The sequence below is a fragment of the Bombus pyrosoma genome, linkage group LG9 (genome assembly GCF_014825855.1).
Source record: "Bombus pyrosoma isolate SC7728 linkage group LG9, ASM1482585v1, whole genome shotgun sequence".
Taxonomy (NCBI): Eukaryota; Metazoa; Arthropoda; class Insecta; order Hymenoptera; family Apidae; genus Bombus; species Bombus pyrosoma.
This window is the reverse complement of record NC_057778.1, coordinates 11,824,088-11,843,229: the sequence shown is the minus strand read 5'-3', so window position 1 is coordinate 11,843,229 and position 19,142 is coordinate 11,824,088. Positions and strand designations below refer to the sequence as shown.

The window sequence follows — 19,142 nt, the reverse complement described above, 5'->3', positions numbered from 1 at the left end:
CTGAAAAATTGTCAATGTTTTCGTCGCTATGTAAAATCACAAATTCTTCCGAATAATTGTCAGAACCGATGGCTCTTCCTTCCTTCTTCGGTTTGACCCGATTAAAGAGCCCGTCGTATCTTTCTTCTCTTCGTTATTATTTATCGTTTCTCTCTGCAAAGTTGCACGAACGAACAAACAAAGAAACAAACGGACGGATGGATACACGAACGCGAATAGTCAGTATTTTAACCAGTGGATACTAATCGATAATCATTTTCCGTCGAGCCGAGGCGGAAATTTCTCATTTCATTCCGGAAACGTTCCAGCCGGATATTACCGAACGCGGTACAAGTGGCCGAAATGAATGTTCGACGATAAATCTTGCATCGTGGTTTCGTTACGATGCAACTGTACAACTAGACTGCACGAGAATTCGGTTCGCGATACGGTCGTTCGTCCACGATCAGTTTCCAACTTTCGAAAATATCGACGTGACCTTTGTTTCCAACGAATTTATTCGTGATCGCGTTTCATTGGATCCCATTTAATTTCCGCCATTCCCTTCCATCGTTTCGAACTATCTTTCTAACCGTCGTACAGGCCTGCGTACTTTCGTCGCGCGCAGTTTCTTTCTACGTACTTTGTTCGATTCCCATTCACAGATCTTTCTATTGTTGCCTTCATATGGATATACGGATACTTTGTTCTCGTCATAATCGCGTAAGAACAAAGAGATCGCTCGGGAACCATCCGCGCAGCGATGAATCAAACAATGACTAGATTATTTTTTGGTCGCCTCGAACGACTACGATTGATAGTTCTTGCTCTAATAGTCAAAGTGATTTACACAGTGCGTACAAGGTCGATTATAAATAAAACTGAACGGTGAAACAGAAGAAACGTGGAGTATTACGGTATAGCAAATGTGCCAATGTTGAAACGAGGATGCAAACTTTTCTTTTCCCTTTTTCTTTTCAAAAAGAACGTGATATTTTCACAGCTAGCTTTAGCGAGATGATATAGACATACCGTGAATAATGTCAACGTAAGAGCCAATGCAACGTTAAGATCATTTACCAAGAGAACGATTCGTTCGCGACCGATGATAACGAGTACCGCGCGATTCGATGAGAAGGAACTTTGACTTTGATATTCAAGATCGGGGTCCTTTCTGCGATATCTCTTTTTAATAGAAAACAGCACCGTCCTATTCAAAAACGTCGAATCATCTGCGAAATCATCCGAAACCACGGCATAATTCTTGAACGCCCTTTTCGTATCGTCGTGTACGAAATCAAGCTGCGGTACGATAGCGGTTTTGCGAAGAGTAGCAACTACGTGTATGGTTGATGTGTGCCGACCGAGCTGGTGCACACCGATCCACGGATCGCTAATTAGTTGCCTGTTTTAGTCACGTTTCTCGTTGCAATAGGAGACGTGTAGTTTGGTGGTTGGCTGATAGCTTTCAGAAAGTTAGACTTTCAGCTATCGAATGAATTCGTCACAAAATGCCTTCGATAGTGGATTAATAACAGTTAAAATAGAATTATACATACGTAAATACACTCGGGACGAATTGATAGAAGCAAAATCTCCATCGTTTCTCAAAAGTAGCGCGATATATCTGGAAAAATGATGTTCGTGTCTGCGTCAGAGTTGTCTGTTCTCTGGTAACTAACAAGGGAACTTCGGTAACCCGAAAATTCTGATTTCTTTGAAACTGCGCAGGCTTGCAGAGGATCTCGCAAGCGAGTATCATGCAATTCTTTTCTTGTTCATTTTCGATTCTCGAGGGTAGGAACACCGGTTGAATGGAGATAGGTGTTACTCTATTTCCCTCTGCATCTTTAAAACTGTAGTTGATTCGGGTTAGGATAACGAATGGTTAGAATAAAAATTGTATGGTTTTTTTTACGCTTGATAAGACGATGCTATTGGAGCAATAAAAATTTGTTGTTTAAATAAAAAATCCGACATGGTTATTGGGAAAAATTTCGAATTTCCTGTTACGTTGAAAAGTACGACAGCATACACGCAGATGAATATGTTGAATATTTGAAACTTGTCGGATAAAATGATGTTTAAATAATTTTAACCGATACGTGCATCTTGCACGCCCATCGTTGCACTTTGAACGATGCGTTGTATATTTTTATCGTACGACGTAAAATAACAATGATATCTGACAATCAAGCGTAAAGTATCCGGTGCACAGACCTTGCAAATTTCTTGCTTTGATATAGCGTTTAATGTGCACTCACAAACACAATGATATTTCGGGATCTCATATCATATACAGTGCCTTGTAGCACTTTGTTCACATTATCCGACTGGTTTAACATATTCATCCGCAGTTACTCTACATACATTTCGACGTGACAGAAGATTGACATTTTTTCACAATAACGGTGGTGGACTTTTCGTTTAAACAACAAATTTTTATTATTTTAATATGATCGTCTTGTAAAGCATATAAAGCCATTTGATTTTTATTCTAACCATTTTTTTATATCTGCTATAGTTTTAAAGATCTACAGAGGAAATAGAGCAACACTTATCTCCATTGAAGGGGTGTTTTCATTCTGAAGAACCGAAAAGGGACAAAAATAATTGTCTGTTAATTCTCTCGTGATCCCTACGAACGTGCACAGTTTCAAAGAAATCAGAATTTTCGTGCTACCGAAGTAAGTTACTCTTCTAAGTAAGAAATGAAAGAAATTTGGCCGCTGTGCTTCTCAGCAAGTTGTAAAATATACGAAGTTCCTTAAGAACGTGTAACATTTAGAAAAACTAAATTCGTTGTACAATTACTATAGTTGTAAGCTGAAATCGAACATCGTCGAAAGTTAGCAAACACATGCAACGTGTTTATGGCTCGAACGCGTGCTGTTGGATCATGAATGGACACTGGTTTCTATTTATGATGATATTTATAATAACTAGGTTACTGCCTTCCGCTATTATCACTTCAGATACAAAACGTTCAACTACGGTATTTTACATACAACTCTACGTACCTAAGCCGTGGTTCTATTATTTTCGTTCGTTCTTCATTCATCTTTTGCTCTTTTCGTTTACCGACGATATCAAAAATAACGTCTGCTTGAATACGAACAAAAGATTATTCTTTTACACGTAGGATAATTGATGGAAGAACAGCAATCAATATCGCCAAATTGTTTATCGAATCGATTCGAGGAATTTACATTGCAGTCATGGTTGTCGATATCCGCCGTCGATTCCATTGGGCAGCTTCCGGTTACGCAAGACGTTTAGGGTTCTGTCGAACGGTCAGCGGAAGAGGAAACGTGTTCGGAATAACATCGGATGTGAGAGAATAACACGACTGTAAGGAAAGGAGAATTCAGTTTGGCTGTGTTCACGCACGTTGTTCCTTTTCTTGGCTACTCTCTTAACTCGTTTTCGGCAGAGCTTCGGATGCGAGATCCGAATACGTAAAACCGATTTGACAAATCGGACAGCTTCCTTTTTTTCCCTTTCTTCTGTTTCTTTCCCTGACCAAGAATTCTCGCGATACACAGATTGTAGGAAAATTGAAAAGCCAATGCAGGCGATACTTAAGATACGCGTTCACTTTTCAGTAAAATTATCGCGAGTTGCTCTCGAGAGTATTTCTCGCAAGTGGAGCAATGGTACGTTTACAGCTACTGCTCGAGTCGCTATTAGGCCGGGGCTACACGAACGTTGGACCTACTCGACAATGTGTCGACGCATGGCCTGCGTCGTAGAAATACACTCATATACGAAAATGTGGCACATTTAGCGTTGTGTGGGTGCATCTCTACAACGCCACTCAACGTTGTCGGTCTAACGTTCGTGTAGCCTATTTAGATCGCCTAGTCATCCTCAACGCGGTGTCCACTTGCGAGAAATTCTCTCGGAAGCAACTCGCGATACTTTTACTTTCAAGTAAAATACCGCACCTTTATACGCAAGTATTTACGCGGTTCGTTTTTGACTGTGTGGTCTCAGGTCTGGCGATTAATTGCCATTTAACCCTGGTACATATGTACATCCAGGTGGGTTTAGCCAAGTTTGCCCGAAGGCTAGCAGCTAATGGCCGCTAACGGGAATAGAAGACCAGTTAGCCAGTACCTTAAAGCAAATGGCTAGGGGTGAAAAGCTAGCAAGGCAAAGAGACACAATGTACTCGCGCGAAAGCTTCAGAGAACCGTAGACCGAACACAATGGACCGCTGCAGTGTCTTCCAGTTAGCTGTCGCCTGCTCTTCAATTAAACCGAGTTTCGTCCAGTTTAATTACCTCTGCGAAAGTCGGATACTCGCCTTTGCAACGTAAATGCGATCTCGTGGCTAGAAGATTTTTCATTTTTATTAGTTTCTCGTTTATGCTTGTTTATCTCCGTAAATATCAACATCTTTATCTGGAATTTCGTAATTAACTGGCCCGAGTGATCGAGGTTCCGTGATCCTTGATCAAGGGGCCAACGGCTCGATTTTCGGCTGATTTTTGGCCAATCTTCTCTGCAACCCACAGTTGCATTCACAGTTGCATTGCGCTTGTTTCGTCGTGATTTTGCTGGTTTCGCCTAAAAGCGTAATAGGCCGCTCGTGTTCACGAACTTATAGTTTCTCACTCTACACGTATGTACCGAGATTTTAGAGTAGCATTTTATCGTTAATGCTAATAAGAAAGACGCTTTAGAGCATAAGAATCTTGTAGGCGATTATCACAACGATTGTCTCGATAACAATATCTTGTTCGTAGCCTCAGAGTACTAGAGCCTCTAACAAAAGCGAAGATATGCATACGCATTGTTGTGACAGAAACAGTAGCCGCGTCCTGGAAATTGACGAGACTTTACATGATAATAAAGAACAGAAGAGGAAAATTCTCAATGTCCGTTGTTCCCAAATTTTTAATTGCAAATGCCACGTTCTTTCTTCTGTAGAATTTTTCAATCGTACAGCCCCGGTTTGCACGGCTATTCTTCGATTTTGTCAACGAGTCTTCTTCTTTCCCACGCGACGTACATTTCTTCTTTTGCTGTTTCAACGAAAACTTAGTTGCCTCTTCTAAACTACCACATCTGACCCGGACTAAGGTTCTTTGATCTTTTTCTGTACCACTTCTCTATAGATGAATTCGCCAGGTTGCCTGTGCTTACATCTTTGTATTTGTAGTCGTATCTCGCACTCTGTATCTTTTCCCAGCGTCGTTGTCTTTCCATCTCTTCTTCTTTTATCGCCAAAGAAATTGTTACTCCTGGTGTTGTTCTTTGTCGTTGGCTCAGTTGTTCCACTCTTTCCTAGCTGTATCCGCATTTTCTTAGGTGCATCGATCTTCCTTTATAACTCGTCCCTGTTTCCTCTTCCTGTCCTTCTTACCTTCAAACATTTACTATTCGCACTTCTCTTCCTCTTTCTAACTTCTCCTCGTAATTCTCATTGCCTGCTTTGCGAGCATTATTTTTAGCTTTCTCCTTTCTGCTTCCTCGCATACTGTGCAAGCTTAAAGACAACGCAAGAAATGGACAATTCGAAACAAGGAGCAGAGAAGAGCAGAGTAGGTTGTAAGAAGCTGGAAAGGTCGGTAGAATTATCGAAAAAAACTTCGTTCTTCTCTTCGTGTCTTATCTTCCGACAAAGGAGAGCGATGGGACGGTCAGCAAGGACGCGTAAGCGAACCGGAAACCCGGTCAACGAGGTCAAGTGTCCAGTCGATCGGAGTGACCGTCGTTAAGAGGCTTTAATTCGAGAAACAGCTTGCTGATACATCAGCGAAGACCGCGTTCGATCGTAGTTCCACCTAAAATATCTTCTCCTGGTGTTTCTTTTCCCATGCAATCCTACCATATAGTTGTTTACGGTATCGCAGGTGCCAGTCTAGAGTCTTGTTTCTTTTTAAGTTTCTATCGGCGGATGCCATTTCACCCTCGTTATTCTCTCATTTTTTCCGAAACCTCGTTCGCTCGCTTAGTCGAGTCGCTTAAATATCTAGCGGCGAAAGACCATCGGTTGGACCGGGAGCATTTTCAGTTCTTTTGGTATTTTGGAGCTTGTGCGAGAGAAGCTTATCCGTGGATGAACAGGTGTTGATAGGTGTTGATAGTGGCAAGAGTAAAGTCGTGGCTTTTTCTTGGACGACACGTTGGTTGGCTGCAGAGGTAAGAGGTAAAAGCAAAAGAGCTACAAGGAAGAAACTCGGTCACGGCTGTCGAAGATGATAGCGTTGCACGGTTCCGCGTAATTGGTATCGCGACAGAATAGATGAATACGGTAGCGTGTTTACGAAAGAGATTGTCGTTGTTGACGTTAACAGGATTTGCAAGCGATAAACGTCTACACGACTCGAACCAGATGACCGTGCTGGTTTTTTCAACCCTTCCTTTTGATCTGCTTTCTCTTTCTCTCTCTCTCTCTCTCTCCTTCCCTCTTTGTCTTTTTCTGAAATGCTTTACTTCGTGATACGGCTCGCCGCGACAAAGGACATTAAGGACTTTTGTCGAAAGCTCTGGCGACCAAAAGAAGACAAACGCGAATGGATCTATTGCTTTTAAGCGCCGCTGTTCTTTGTCTTCTCGAGTAATTCCACGGTGCGCTTGGTCCGACGATCGAACTTGTTGAAGACGAACTATAAATTATGATTTTCGATATAAAAATCTAGCTCGAAATTAATTAGAAAGAAAAGGTCAGATGAGTGGACAGTGGTCGTTTCAGCGAACAGTCCAAGTCTGTTTAAAGTTTAAAGCGAAAGATTGTCGAAGAAGAAACGAGCTCTTTCATCTGCTGTTGGCATACGCGATGCCATGCCACCTACATGCTTTAACAACGTGACAGAACGTGTCAGCCAGCCGCGAGACGTTTGATTTTCCATCGGGAAAGATAGTGATTACGACGAAGAAAAGATCGGCTTCCAACGTCACTGTATTCAAAACCGTTTCTTCTTTAGATCTGCTCCGTCGAGATTTCCTCTTATTTGTCGAGATTCTTTGACAATCCGACTGAGCGGGAAACCTTTGTTACGAGTGCGCCAAGAGCAGGCTGCTTCGCCGCTGTTTTAATAATCTCAATTTTTGTGCGTCGATGCGGCCAGAGCTACTAAGTTAAGACCAAGACTTTGTTCGTGTCTTCTTTTCTTCGCAACGGCCATTTTTCTCGCCGGATAAAATCGGTCGGAGTTAAATTTAATTCCAGGCAACGTCGATCGTGATGCTACCGACAGTTTTCCGATGCTGCCGTCGAAGCTATCCAAACGCGGTGGCAATTAATTTAAGATGGTGTTAACGATGTTAATTTGAAATAAAATAGAATCAAAGTCGAGTAGGTCTATTCCTAATTCGTAGAAACTGTCGTGATTATATCAACTATGGAATCAACGAGTGTTTTCTAATTGTTGCCATTTCCAAATGTTGATTTAAATAAATCGTATCGGATACGTTTCATAGGTTCCTTGACATAAATCGAGCAAAGAAAAAACTAGCTAGGAACGCTAGCATCGACCCAAAAATATCTCTACCGGATGACATTCCACGATATATTATCCTCCTTAAATGGTACTGCAACTACTGACGTAGCCGCGTTCAACCGGTTCCCAGAGTAAAATGAAAGGTTCAGGGAACAATGCCGGAGATATCGTTTTATTTAGTCGATGCTCGTGTACTTACGGGCTAAGGAGTTCAGTTACGTGTATTTTGTATTTCATTTACCTTACTCGCGATATATCATCTTAGAAACGTACAAATTTCTTTAAAATCATTTGTTTCTCCTATTGTGCGTGTAATTCAATTACGGAATTATGGACAAAAGCATTTGCAATAATGTTTATCCTTTATCGTCGTTACAGCTGTGAATAGTAGAATTACTATGACGCCATAAAATTTAACGACGATAGAAGATTCTCCCACGCGGCCACATTACCGACGTTATTTAAAGCTATAGCTCATCTGGACTGCGGGAAATCCCGTATCATCTGCTACTTTAATACCGATAGACGTAGACACGTTGTAAATTGTAAAGGCAGGACACGACACGCGATACAGTACGACGCGGCGCCGCTCTCTGTTGGCTCGCATCGCATCACCCGTCTTACCTAACCTCGAACTTATCAAGGTGACCGGCATGCTCAGAGTCTCAGCAGTCTAGTCGTATCACCGACTGCGTCTTGAAATTACTTATGACCGATGCAACAGACATCGACGATTAGATTCCAATTAGAGATCAAACGGATTCGCATCGTACATCGAGATATTATATATATTGGGTTGGCAACTAGGTGATTGAGGATTTTGTCATTACCACCTGTTATGTTAACTATTATTTATTATTCGTGATAATGACAAAATGCGCAAAATCACTTAGTTGCCAACCCAATAATCAGACCGAGAAACAGCGACCCGCTCATTTAACAAAGTGCTTAGCGATCGAAGCGCATATTATGCGTTATTCTTAAAAAAAAAAATAATCGATTTTTTATTCTCTCCATAGTTCGTCTCTTTCTTTCTTTCTTGCTTTCTTTCTTTATCGAAGTTAAATACTGAAATATGTTTATCCGGATAAAACAGGGGAGTTCCCCTTAGGTATGTTTATTAGATCGCTTTTCAGTGAAAAATATAACGCAATCTTCTTAAAGTCACGCTTGCCCTTTCTTCCTCCCGCGAGTCGTATTTCTCTCCTCGTGCCTGTATGTTGCCAGAAAAATGTCTCCTTCGTCCTGACGAAAAGGGGGACGTACACAAGGAAGTTCACGGCACACGTTTCAATTCTATGTCATTCCATGAGAATCGATAAAACGCGAAGAAGGATACAACGTTTGGATACGAAAAAGATTGGCAATTTTACTCCGATGAAAATCTTGAATATTTCAATATAATTTTTATATAAAAATTTATCTTCTTCGGTCAGGTTTCAATTTGTTATAAATTCCAATATGTTACGATCGCCGAAAGAATTGTTCCCTTCGACGATATTTTCCCATCGAAATCATCCGGATTATTTTAGACATCTCTCACGATCGGTCTTAGCTGAAACTCCCTGTACATTTGTAAACTATGGAGAATTCGAGATCCTATTTATCAACGGCAAATAGCTTGCACATAAATTGACAAGAAAGAATCAAACTGGAACTTCCTTAGACAAGTTACTGTAGGATTCAGGGATTGTGACCTAAGTTCCAAAGTAGTCTAAACTGTGAACCGCGCACGTACGTCTCTTCTGCAGCGAGAGCCGTATAATTTAAAGCACTATGCAAAGCCATCTATCGACGCCCTTTAGCTTTTCCACGGCTTTTCCAAACTTCCTAAACTCAAATTACGAACGTAATTTCTATCGTTAAACGACTGTTTATATTAATTAGCGTGACATTTGGTCAATCTGATCTCTCCAGACCAGTGACTGAAGGTGAAAAATATTTTGGGGATCGATGTTCTGTAATCCGTAAGAACTGGATTTCCTCAAATTTTGTATCGATATCGCGAATCTCGTTTCCTACTGCAAGAATTGAAGGTTGTTTCAGTCGAATACCATACAACGCGAAAAAGTTTTACCTCGAGCATCGAGATCAAAATCAATTTTCCAGCTATTTTTCTACGGACCTTCGACAATCTGCAGACGTAGAATATCGCTACGATGCTCGCGTGACAAATCATTTTCGAACACCCTGTATATACATACATTCACGATCGTTGTACTATGGAGCTACTGTTTCTGGTTATATCCCATCTCGTAATTCCGCCTCCCGATAAGATTCTTACGTGTAGGATTAAGAATCTCTGCTCGAACGTCGAATCTTTATATTAAGACGTTAGATGAAATTTAATAACGATTATTACACGGCGAATTATCACGAGACACGAGACAAAGAAAATAAGATGAAATTTATACGAAAGATAAAATCGAGTTACACAAATCCTACAGGGAGAATTAATCAGATCCGTTGGATGTTCTATCGTAACATTTTATAAAAGATACGATTGTATCTAGGAAAAGAAGAGCGATTTATTTTCTTTTGGCTACGTGTACGATCTCGTTGACGAGTTCCAGCGATTTGTATAATAATACCGGGCTGATTGAGAACCGCTGCTCGCGCCAGTGTAGTTCTCACTACTCGACTATTGTATTGTATTCCGATTATTTCTTCATTTATATTCGACGCTCGCGTTGACATCCCTTTTGCTCCTTTTCTGTTCCAGCAAAATTATCTCATGAAATTTGGATACCTACCCCAGACGAATCTAGAGACCGGAAACCTTAGGACAGACGATCAGCTCACGGACGCCATTAAAAATTTACAGGTGAGTGAAATATTTTGAGGGTGTTTCGAACCTCGGAATGTTGTTATTCGTACGTCTATCGAATACGAAATATGTTTCTCCGGCTATGGCAAGCGAAATATAATCATAGTACGTTAGAAGACAAACATTTTACGGTTTTTATTTCTTTCCATCCTTTGACTATATCAGCTTTCTTTCCTCGTGTTATTGTCCCTTTTTAACATAGGGGAGACTCGTGCAGTATCGATCAAAATTAATTCAGTATTATTTCGTCGGGTATTAGCACTTTTATTCGAATAAACAAATGAATATAACAATTCTGTGTAACGTAATTTCGAAACCAGTATCGTTTCTTCCATTGTCTTCGCTGTTTTGCACACGTTAAGCGTATACGTTGATATTCCGAGCGTTAAAAGCTATTTTCTAGAGTTGACGTTTCATTTCCCAGGTAAGTAAACGAGCTTTTTCTATCGCGTATACTACATTTAATTTATTGAGTGTAAGTGTACAGCCTCGGTCTTACAATGTTCTACGCGATAATGTAAAACGTTTCCACGTGTTTATCGTCCAGTACGCGACCATTCGACTATCAACCAGTGCAGACCAAACCTTTTTTATCTGTGGGCTCAATCTGTTGGCAATTGAGATTAAATGAGATCTTCGTCTAATCCTTGCTTTATCTTCCCCCGTAGAAGAAGGAAAGATGAGGAAAAAGAAAGAAAAAAGAATATGAATGCTGCTTTGAAGATATCCCTCGAAAATAAAGTGACTCAGGGACGACGAATGCACAGATCAAGAAAATATTAATTATTTTACTTGCGATAGATAAAGACAAAAGATAAAGACATATAAAGATAAAAGCGTGGATATGTGAAGTGGATAAAAATGTATGTTCCAACATGTAAATGTCCTTTCCAAGCATTATTAACAATTCAGGCCGAAAAAATCTACTAATTAAACAATTGGCCGGTACTGGGCGACAATTTCTTCAAACTATTCCTTCGAAAATTCCTTCCAAATTACAACATTTTTGCTCTTGAAAATGATCAATTCTTGTCATTGAATTTCATAAAATGAATTTCCCTCCTTTCGTCGAGTATCGTTTGTACTGTAAACTGGTTTCCGAGATTTTCATTCTCAGCTACTCTATTCCAAGATATAACGAAAAGACTTAGACCGATCGGTACTATACGACTCTTCCATATACGTATACTTGCTGTAGATTGTAATGATTATTGTTAAATTCAATTTTAATTGATAATTGCCGTCAAAGATTAAATCTGAAACAACCTACTATGCTATACTACTACTGTTATACCTACCATAATGCGTACGTACTTAGTAGATTAGTAAAATAAACATATTCGCTAACGCTAAGACCTGGTCCTCTGATTAGAAGTAATCGAGAAAACGCGAATGCTTTGAAATTTTGATTTCGCCAGAAAAGTTGAAGCCGCGTTGAACATAAGATTCGTTGAAAGATTGATCCGCTGGAACAACGTATCTTTAGTGGACGCAGGAAAAAGAAGTTGAAAAGAAAACAGGTAAAAAACGGAGGAAAACGAACGTAAATGTACAATTGAGGGAAACGACGCGTTGTTCGCTTGGCGAGGATTTACATAAAAATCGGGCTCGTTCAAAGTAAACGCGCGCGAACGTTCGATGAAAACGGTATTCTCCGCCACGCAGATAGCGAGCTACAGTTTTCGCTAATGTCCACTGTCTCTTTTGTTTGGACGTAATAGAACTGTGGAAAAAGACGCCCGTTAATGCGCTCCAGATACGACGGAACGGTAGATTTGATCGTTCAAATTATAAATTACGAGAATTGCAAATTTCGACAAAATCGTTTCTTTGGAAGAACAAAAGTCGATGAAACATGCCGATCCTTAATCTGCTAACGATACTTAAATATTAATTCGATAGATGGTGGATTAGGGTCGTTTAGAAAACACATGTGTCCTATTATAGAACGTAAAATTAAGTTGAATAATCTTCTGGAGAAATTATTTACGCGATTATGAAGATTACGATTATGAAATTAAAAGAATTTTTGCGCCATAGAAAGGAACGCGGCGTAGATAGTTGTGTTTCGAATGTCGAAACGTTGTTTCACGAAGTGAAGAACTGCAAGCCAGAAGAAACAGTTGAGTTATCTCATCCTGTTGAACCACGGAAAAAAGAACTTTTTCACGGACTTGATACATCCTGGTAGCTTTTCGTCGCTCTTAGCATCGTGTCGCGCTATTATATTCGATGTAAATCGCGATATCGTACAAATTTTTCCAGAGAACAAAACACTTGCGTTGGATTCGTCTTTCTACACAGTTTTATGTATACAGAAACGCTAAACTTTCTTCCGATTTCTACGAACTTCTGTACAAATATTTCGTCGATAGAATTAAAATTTGTATTTTAGAAATTTCCCTTAACTGTAATTATTCGAAATAGATTGATAAAGAATTTTACTTTTGCACTGCTGCTTTGAAATACCGAAGAATTCAGAATAGAAAATATGTAACGAGTTTCAACGATTTATAACTTCGGTGAGTAATATCGTTGCTAAACGATAACGCATCTTCTAATAATAAACGAATAATTAGGACCTTGCGAATAATTCAAATTAGATGCGCATGCAAACGATACCTTAACCTGTAATTTACTTTGTCTTGAACGTTGTTAATTAAACGTAAGATATAAAACATCTAAGAAATAGTTGGAACGTGTTGGAAATTATTTTAAACGCACATGTAGAACGCACTACCCTCGAAGTTTGCGACGATACGATACGAAGTGAAATGAAACGGGACAAAAATCTAACCGTGAAAGAACCGTACACGTATTCTTATTTTATCGAGTTGGTGGGAAGCGATTGTAATAGCCACGTGATCGACGATATTCTTATCGAAATTATTTCTATTTTAACAGGCTCAAGAATCGACGTTACTTCTCCACTCGTACGAATATCACGCGTATCATGTCGTTGATCTACCTTTCTTAACACGTTGGCTGCCAGACAAATTTTCCATGGTTTGCCCAAGGCGCCGACGTGAACTTTTCATTATGCGATGTATATTATGTTGAAATATTATTTGCAGCAAATAAAACGAGTTATAAAATCATGCTTGAAGCGTTTTTCGTGGTGAGGGCCACCGGTGACCCCCACGGCGTTGCAGACAATTATTACGATTGTAATAATTTTTTTCTTTTTTATAATTATGTACTTTTAATATTTGCTGCGTAGCCCCCATGGCAGTCAACGCGTTAAACGTTATTTACGTTAGCTTTATTATTGTATTATTATTTAAATACTAGAATTTACCTATCTGCAATTTGTTATATAGCGTGGTGAATCCTTTGTACAGTTATAGATCTTGGCATGTTACACATGGAAAGTAAAAATAATGCTGTTATTGTATATTACTTTTCCCATCAGAGATTCAGTGGCATTCCTGTAACCGGTGATATCGACGAAGCTACGATGAAATTAATGAAACTTCCGCGGTGCGGACTTCCGGATAAAATGGATCCTAGATATACTAGGGTCAGGCATAAACGATATACGATTCATGGACAACAGTGGCTACATCGGAATCTCACTTGGAGGTAAGCGATCACCCATATTTTCTTTAACGTATTAGCTGTCTATTCGGCACGTTGTTGCGTAAATTACGTAAGAACGTAAAGACAAATTTCGCTAGATATTCGTTCATTTCGTCCACTTTACACATACGCATATACAGGGAGCTTGTTAGAGGTTGCTTATTCATATTGCAAGTACTCACTTGGATATTTTTATCGTCGGGATAACAAACACACCGCTACTGCTATTACCATCGCCTTATCATTCTAATTATCATACCGATCAGGTATATCTCTCTCTCTCTCTTTTTCTCTCTCGTCACTGGAGGAGAAAAAAAGAACATGTAATTTGTAGTTTTCGAACGTAGACTTCACGTAACTGGATCTTTAAGCGTCAGTCGTCGCAAGTGAAAAGTAGATTTGTCAGCAAAAACCATTCTAAGATAATGATTCTGTGCACACGTGGCAATTATTCGTTGAAAAGCAGGACGTTTAGCCCGCTAATTGCCGTCCGTGTTACGCGATCCTCGAGATTCTCTGCGAATAAAATTTTCTGCGAACGCACGGAAATGCCATTGACATTGTTGGTCTCCGGCCAACGGCGAATTTGTTCCCCCCTGTGTGTTTCACAAAGAGTAGAGAATAGGGAATAATACAGTTGCAAGCATGAGAACGGCCAGCCGTAAAAATCACATTGATTCGTAACACCGGCGACACAATTGCCAGGTCTGCTTTCCTCCAACCTTTCTATCTCTAGTCGCTGCTTTTACCTTCTACTTCTATGTAAATCAACGCAGGCTTGGGTGGGTATTGGTCGTGCACTCGAACCAAACACAGACGCGTAGTTGAACAAAACGATTTTAAGGACTTTCTTCGGTTAGATTGAAAGTGGTTTCGAAAAACCACGTAAACGATCGGAGAAATATTTAGTGGTAGTAGTTAAGAGTGTATTTTTATTCTAAAGTTTGTTTTCCAGGTATATTTCTTTCGGTCGCATCGGTTCGCTAATCAAAAATCGAATTTCCGGAGCGAAACGTACGATTGTTCGTTTACGACGATTAAGAGACATTAATACAAGAGCTAGATTTATCAACTCGCGTTAAACGACGTTTTATAAAATGCAAAAAAAATATTGCCAGGCGTGTTAACCGAGGAACAAACGATTTCAAATCGAATTATTTTCCATCGTGACAATTGAACGCATCGCATGAAAGCGCGCAACTATACGAACGAGTCGTGTTATCCGATCGAATGACAAAAGAGAGAGAGAGGGAGGGGGAGAGAGAGAGAGAGAGAAAAAAAATTTAATTGAAGGGGGACAAGTCTGCCACTGTTAATTTAATTATCCTGGACTCGTTACCATTCTGTTGTCTGAACAAAAGAAGAAGTCAGGGCTAGGTACATACATTTACGAGCATGCAAAGGTTGAATCGTAAAAAGGAGAAAAATCGATAAAAGGCAAAGAAGAAAAAAAAAGAACGTCAAGGTTGCGGAAATTCCTCGTCTCTATTTGCAACTTTATCGAAATTTTCAGGATATTTATTTTTACGCTAAAGCGAAAAGCTTATTTGTCTGTTCTAAATTTAAGAAAATGTTTGTACGTTATAAGCCATAATCGAATCGTAATTATAGCAGGTAACATCCAGATAATTTACCATTGAATATGTGGCGTTGACTATCGGTGGTATTAAGTGGATTACTCGTAGTTGGTAATAGTCGGTAGCGATTTCTACGATACCGATTATGCGTGTGGCGTTAGGTGGCGCCCTCTGAAGGTATATTCCTGTGCAATATTAAACGAGTCACGCGAGCAACTGCAACGAATAGAAGAAATGGCCGCGGCGCGCCGTGATATAAATTTTACAGAATATAAACGATGGTTGTTTGGAAAGCGTTGCGTCGCGTCGTGTGAGCAGTAAATAAATTTGAGCGCGTACCCGGTTTAGTAATCGAGGTAAGATACAGATAATACAAGGTTCGTTAGTATTTAAGGATTCTAATTAGCGAGAGTAAGGGGTGAGGCATCGTTCGCCTTAATTGCTCGTTTTAACGACCAAACCCAGTCGCATGGTGCGTCGTACGAAAATTTCGCGGTAATTTCGTCGGGACGTCGTGCACGACGATAGTCGTCGAGAATTTAAGGTCCCCTTGCCATCGAGAAGAAGAGAGGTAATCAACGGTTGTCGATGAAACGACGCAGTGAAACGATCATAGACTCGTTAATCGATTCTGCGAAACGACATATCGATAGTTGGGTCGAAGAGAAGAGAGTGTACGTCTAACGTAAGTACCTTCGCAGAGTTGTTCGAATTATTTGAAAAAGATCTTAAAAATTCTTCGCGTCTTTGCAACGAGCGAAGTTTCTTATCGAATTATCTTCGATAATTAAATACGTGTATTGCTTACTCGTCTAGGAGTACTTTACTTGCTCTGTCATCTCGAATCGCATTTTTAAATATATTCTTCATGTACGTATGATAAAGTACGTGTACGTGTATACGCGAAACTATCGCGAATTTCTGTTCGTTAATTCAGAAAACAATGTCAATTTTAGGAAACAATGCTACGAATAGACGATACATCTGCATCGGACGCGGTGGAACTTTTGCATCCAACTAATGTGTACATGGTGCAATCCATAGATTCGTTTCATGAAACACGAAGATAGGGAGGTATCTTATCGAAGGAAAGGAAAACGACGCGAGGCGATAAATTGGCTTGAAAAACCAGGGCAATGAGGTTTTCACCGTAAAACGAGTTGTTACTAATTTCGAAGGGTAGGAAAAGGGTACGAAAAAAGTTGGAGCATCGTTCAGAATATAGCGAGGAGAGGTGGTTCGTTTCAGGAGACGCGAGAGAACCTTGTACCGACCCTCTTACCCCATTCGCGAACCTTCGTCTCTTATCTTCTTTTTTCTTCTTTTTTTCTTTCTTTTTTTTTTTTGTGTACGCTTAGTCGACGCGGCGCGACGCGACGCCGTGACGGCTAAAACGCGATCTTGAATATTAACTCGGCGAGATAATCTTTCCTACTAATTTAGATCAATATCCGTTCGCTTTTCTCTACTACATAGTTGGTCGGATCGATTTCGATCCGTGTCGTCGATTTTATACATCGGAAAATTATCGAATACCGAGTAATAAAAAAAAGAGATAGAAAACTTTTTTATAGAACTAGCATTTTCGTTCTAAGAAACAAGTTTTCTCCAAACTGTAATTATTTTGCTCGAACTTTCCGCCGACCAAAGCTCTCTTCTTAAACGCTTATGGGTTAATTTAATGATTCTCTCGATTTCGATGACACGACGATGTTACGATCAAAGAAACGAGGATTTCTGATCGAATTTCTTTGCCATTACTGCGATCGACGATTGCCTCGTTAGTTTAATGGATACATTAAATATTAACGCAATATTCGGAAATAATTTCAAAATAATTGTATCTGGACGCCATCAGGATGAGACTCGATTAATCAATTCGGTACTTTAATACGGCTAACACGGTCTTGTCAGTTAAATTTTCATTTTTCTCGCCTCGCTTTTAGCAGACGGTCGACGTAAATGAAAGGACGCGCGTCGTTACGTCGATACATTTTTACACGTACGTGATTTCAGTTCTATTCGAATATTTTCCAACCTTGTTACGTATTATTATTTATTGTTTCCTGCATTTATAACAAGATACCAAGTATCGGAGAATATTTGTAATTTAACTAGCATAAAATCGTCCATAAATTAATGGTATTAAATTAATAGTAATCTGTATAATTGATACGAAAGAACCGATCGTTTGGGAAAAATAAGGAACAGGGAACGAGGGAGATTAACCGGAAACAAGATACTGGAAAGTTTTACACTTTAAATCGCAACACTCGAAACAGGTAACTTTAGGATGAAGTCGATGGGTATCCGAAGTTCCGTGCGACCGCGAGATTCCAAAAACGTCGATTCTCCTTTTGACTTGCCAAGCGAAGGTAAATAATGCCTTGGAGAAAATGCTTAAAAACTTTAATTTAATTTAATTGCTAAATCGTAAAATATTATTCTCTCGAGTGCTACTATTTTACTGTTACGAATAGAAAAATGTTTTTTGAAACATTGTTCGTTTATTAACGCTCCATCTGCATGCTGGGTCGGTAATTTTAAGTAATTTTTCATGTTCCCCATATTGGATGTTATTCTAGAAACTTGAGAGAGTATCCAAGAATTTCGGGAGATGTTTTGAAAGAGAAAAACCTGAGAATAAAACTGCATGGACTGAAACGATCCAGTATGCAAACGACGTCAGTAAAAATAGGGTTACGCTTAACGCGTTACGATATAGTACGTGCAAACATGTATCTTATGAAAAACATACCTCATTCATCTTTTTTTTTTATTATTTAATTTGTACTTTACAATTTGTCCAGCTGGACGTTTGGTAAATTTTTCTAACTTAATTTTCTAACTAAATAACATGTGGTGGCTACTCCTAGTCAGATAGCATCTTCGAGTTTGACTATTTTATTTCTTTAGTGAGGTCATTGATAGAAAGAAGACTAAAAAGAAAACACCCCAGAGTTTTGCTCGCTTCAGCAGTCAGCTGGATCGGATGTGTTGCCCTTCTTTCCTTGTATTTTTCTGCGTACCTGCCGATCTCTTCTTTAACCGCTGGTATTTTTAAGTCTTTACGTGTATCCTCGTTTCTGACATACCATGAGGCGTTGACTATCGTTCTCAGTATCTTCGATCGTAGCTACTCTAATTTATTTATGTGGCTCGTTGCTGCTGCCCCCCATAGCGATATTCCGTACGTTCAAGTTGGTTTCATTATCGTTTTGTAGATTTTTAGTTTATCTTTGAGTTTAGAATTTCGACTAGTTAGCCAATACATCTGTCTTCTTTTTATCCGTATTTTGTCTATAATTGATTTAGTACGTTGTTTCCATGTAAGTTGTGTGTCTAAGTGGAGTCCTAGGTATTTAACTTGCCTTGTTTGTGTTACGTGCGTGCCATTCAATCGGACATTTGGTGGTTTACGTTTTCTTAGGGTTTGCTTTTATTTGTTTATCTTGTATTATCTCTATTTTTGTGATGTGCTCTTGTAGCAACGTGACTGCTGTTTCTGCATTAGTGTGCCTGACTAGTACAGCCGTGTCGTCCGCGAATGTCAGTATTTTGCTGTTGGTAGTTGTTGATATGTCGGCCGTGTGTAGTGTGTATAATATTGGTCCTAAGACGTTTCCTCGCGGTATCTCTGTTTTCATGTCTTTCACTTCACGATATACATTCTTTATTTTTACTACGAAGGTTCTGTTGCTTAGGTATGATTTGAGTAAGTGGTGGATT

General features: G+C 39.5%; 1 protein-coding gene across 3 annotated transcripts in view; it reads left to right on the top strand.

Moving 5' to 3' along the window:
• The window catches only part of LOC122570960 (matrix metalloproteinase-2), a 106,911-nt gene that overhangs the window by 18,522 nt on the left and 69,247 nt on the right, over window positions 1–19,142 (top strand). For all 3 annotated transcript variants that reach the window (XM_043734029.1, XM_043734026.1, XM_043734028.1), the window contains exons 4-5: window positions 10,153–10,254; window positions 13,670–13,839. In XM_043734029.1, coding sequence (XP_043589964.1) covers window positions 10,153–10,254; window positions 13,670–13,839 — 272 coding nt within the window. The remainder of the gene's footprint in view (window positions 1–10,152; window positions 10,255–13,669; window positions 13,840–19,142) is intronic.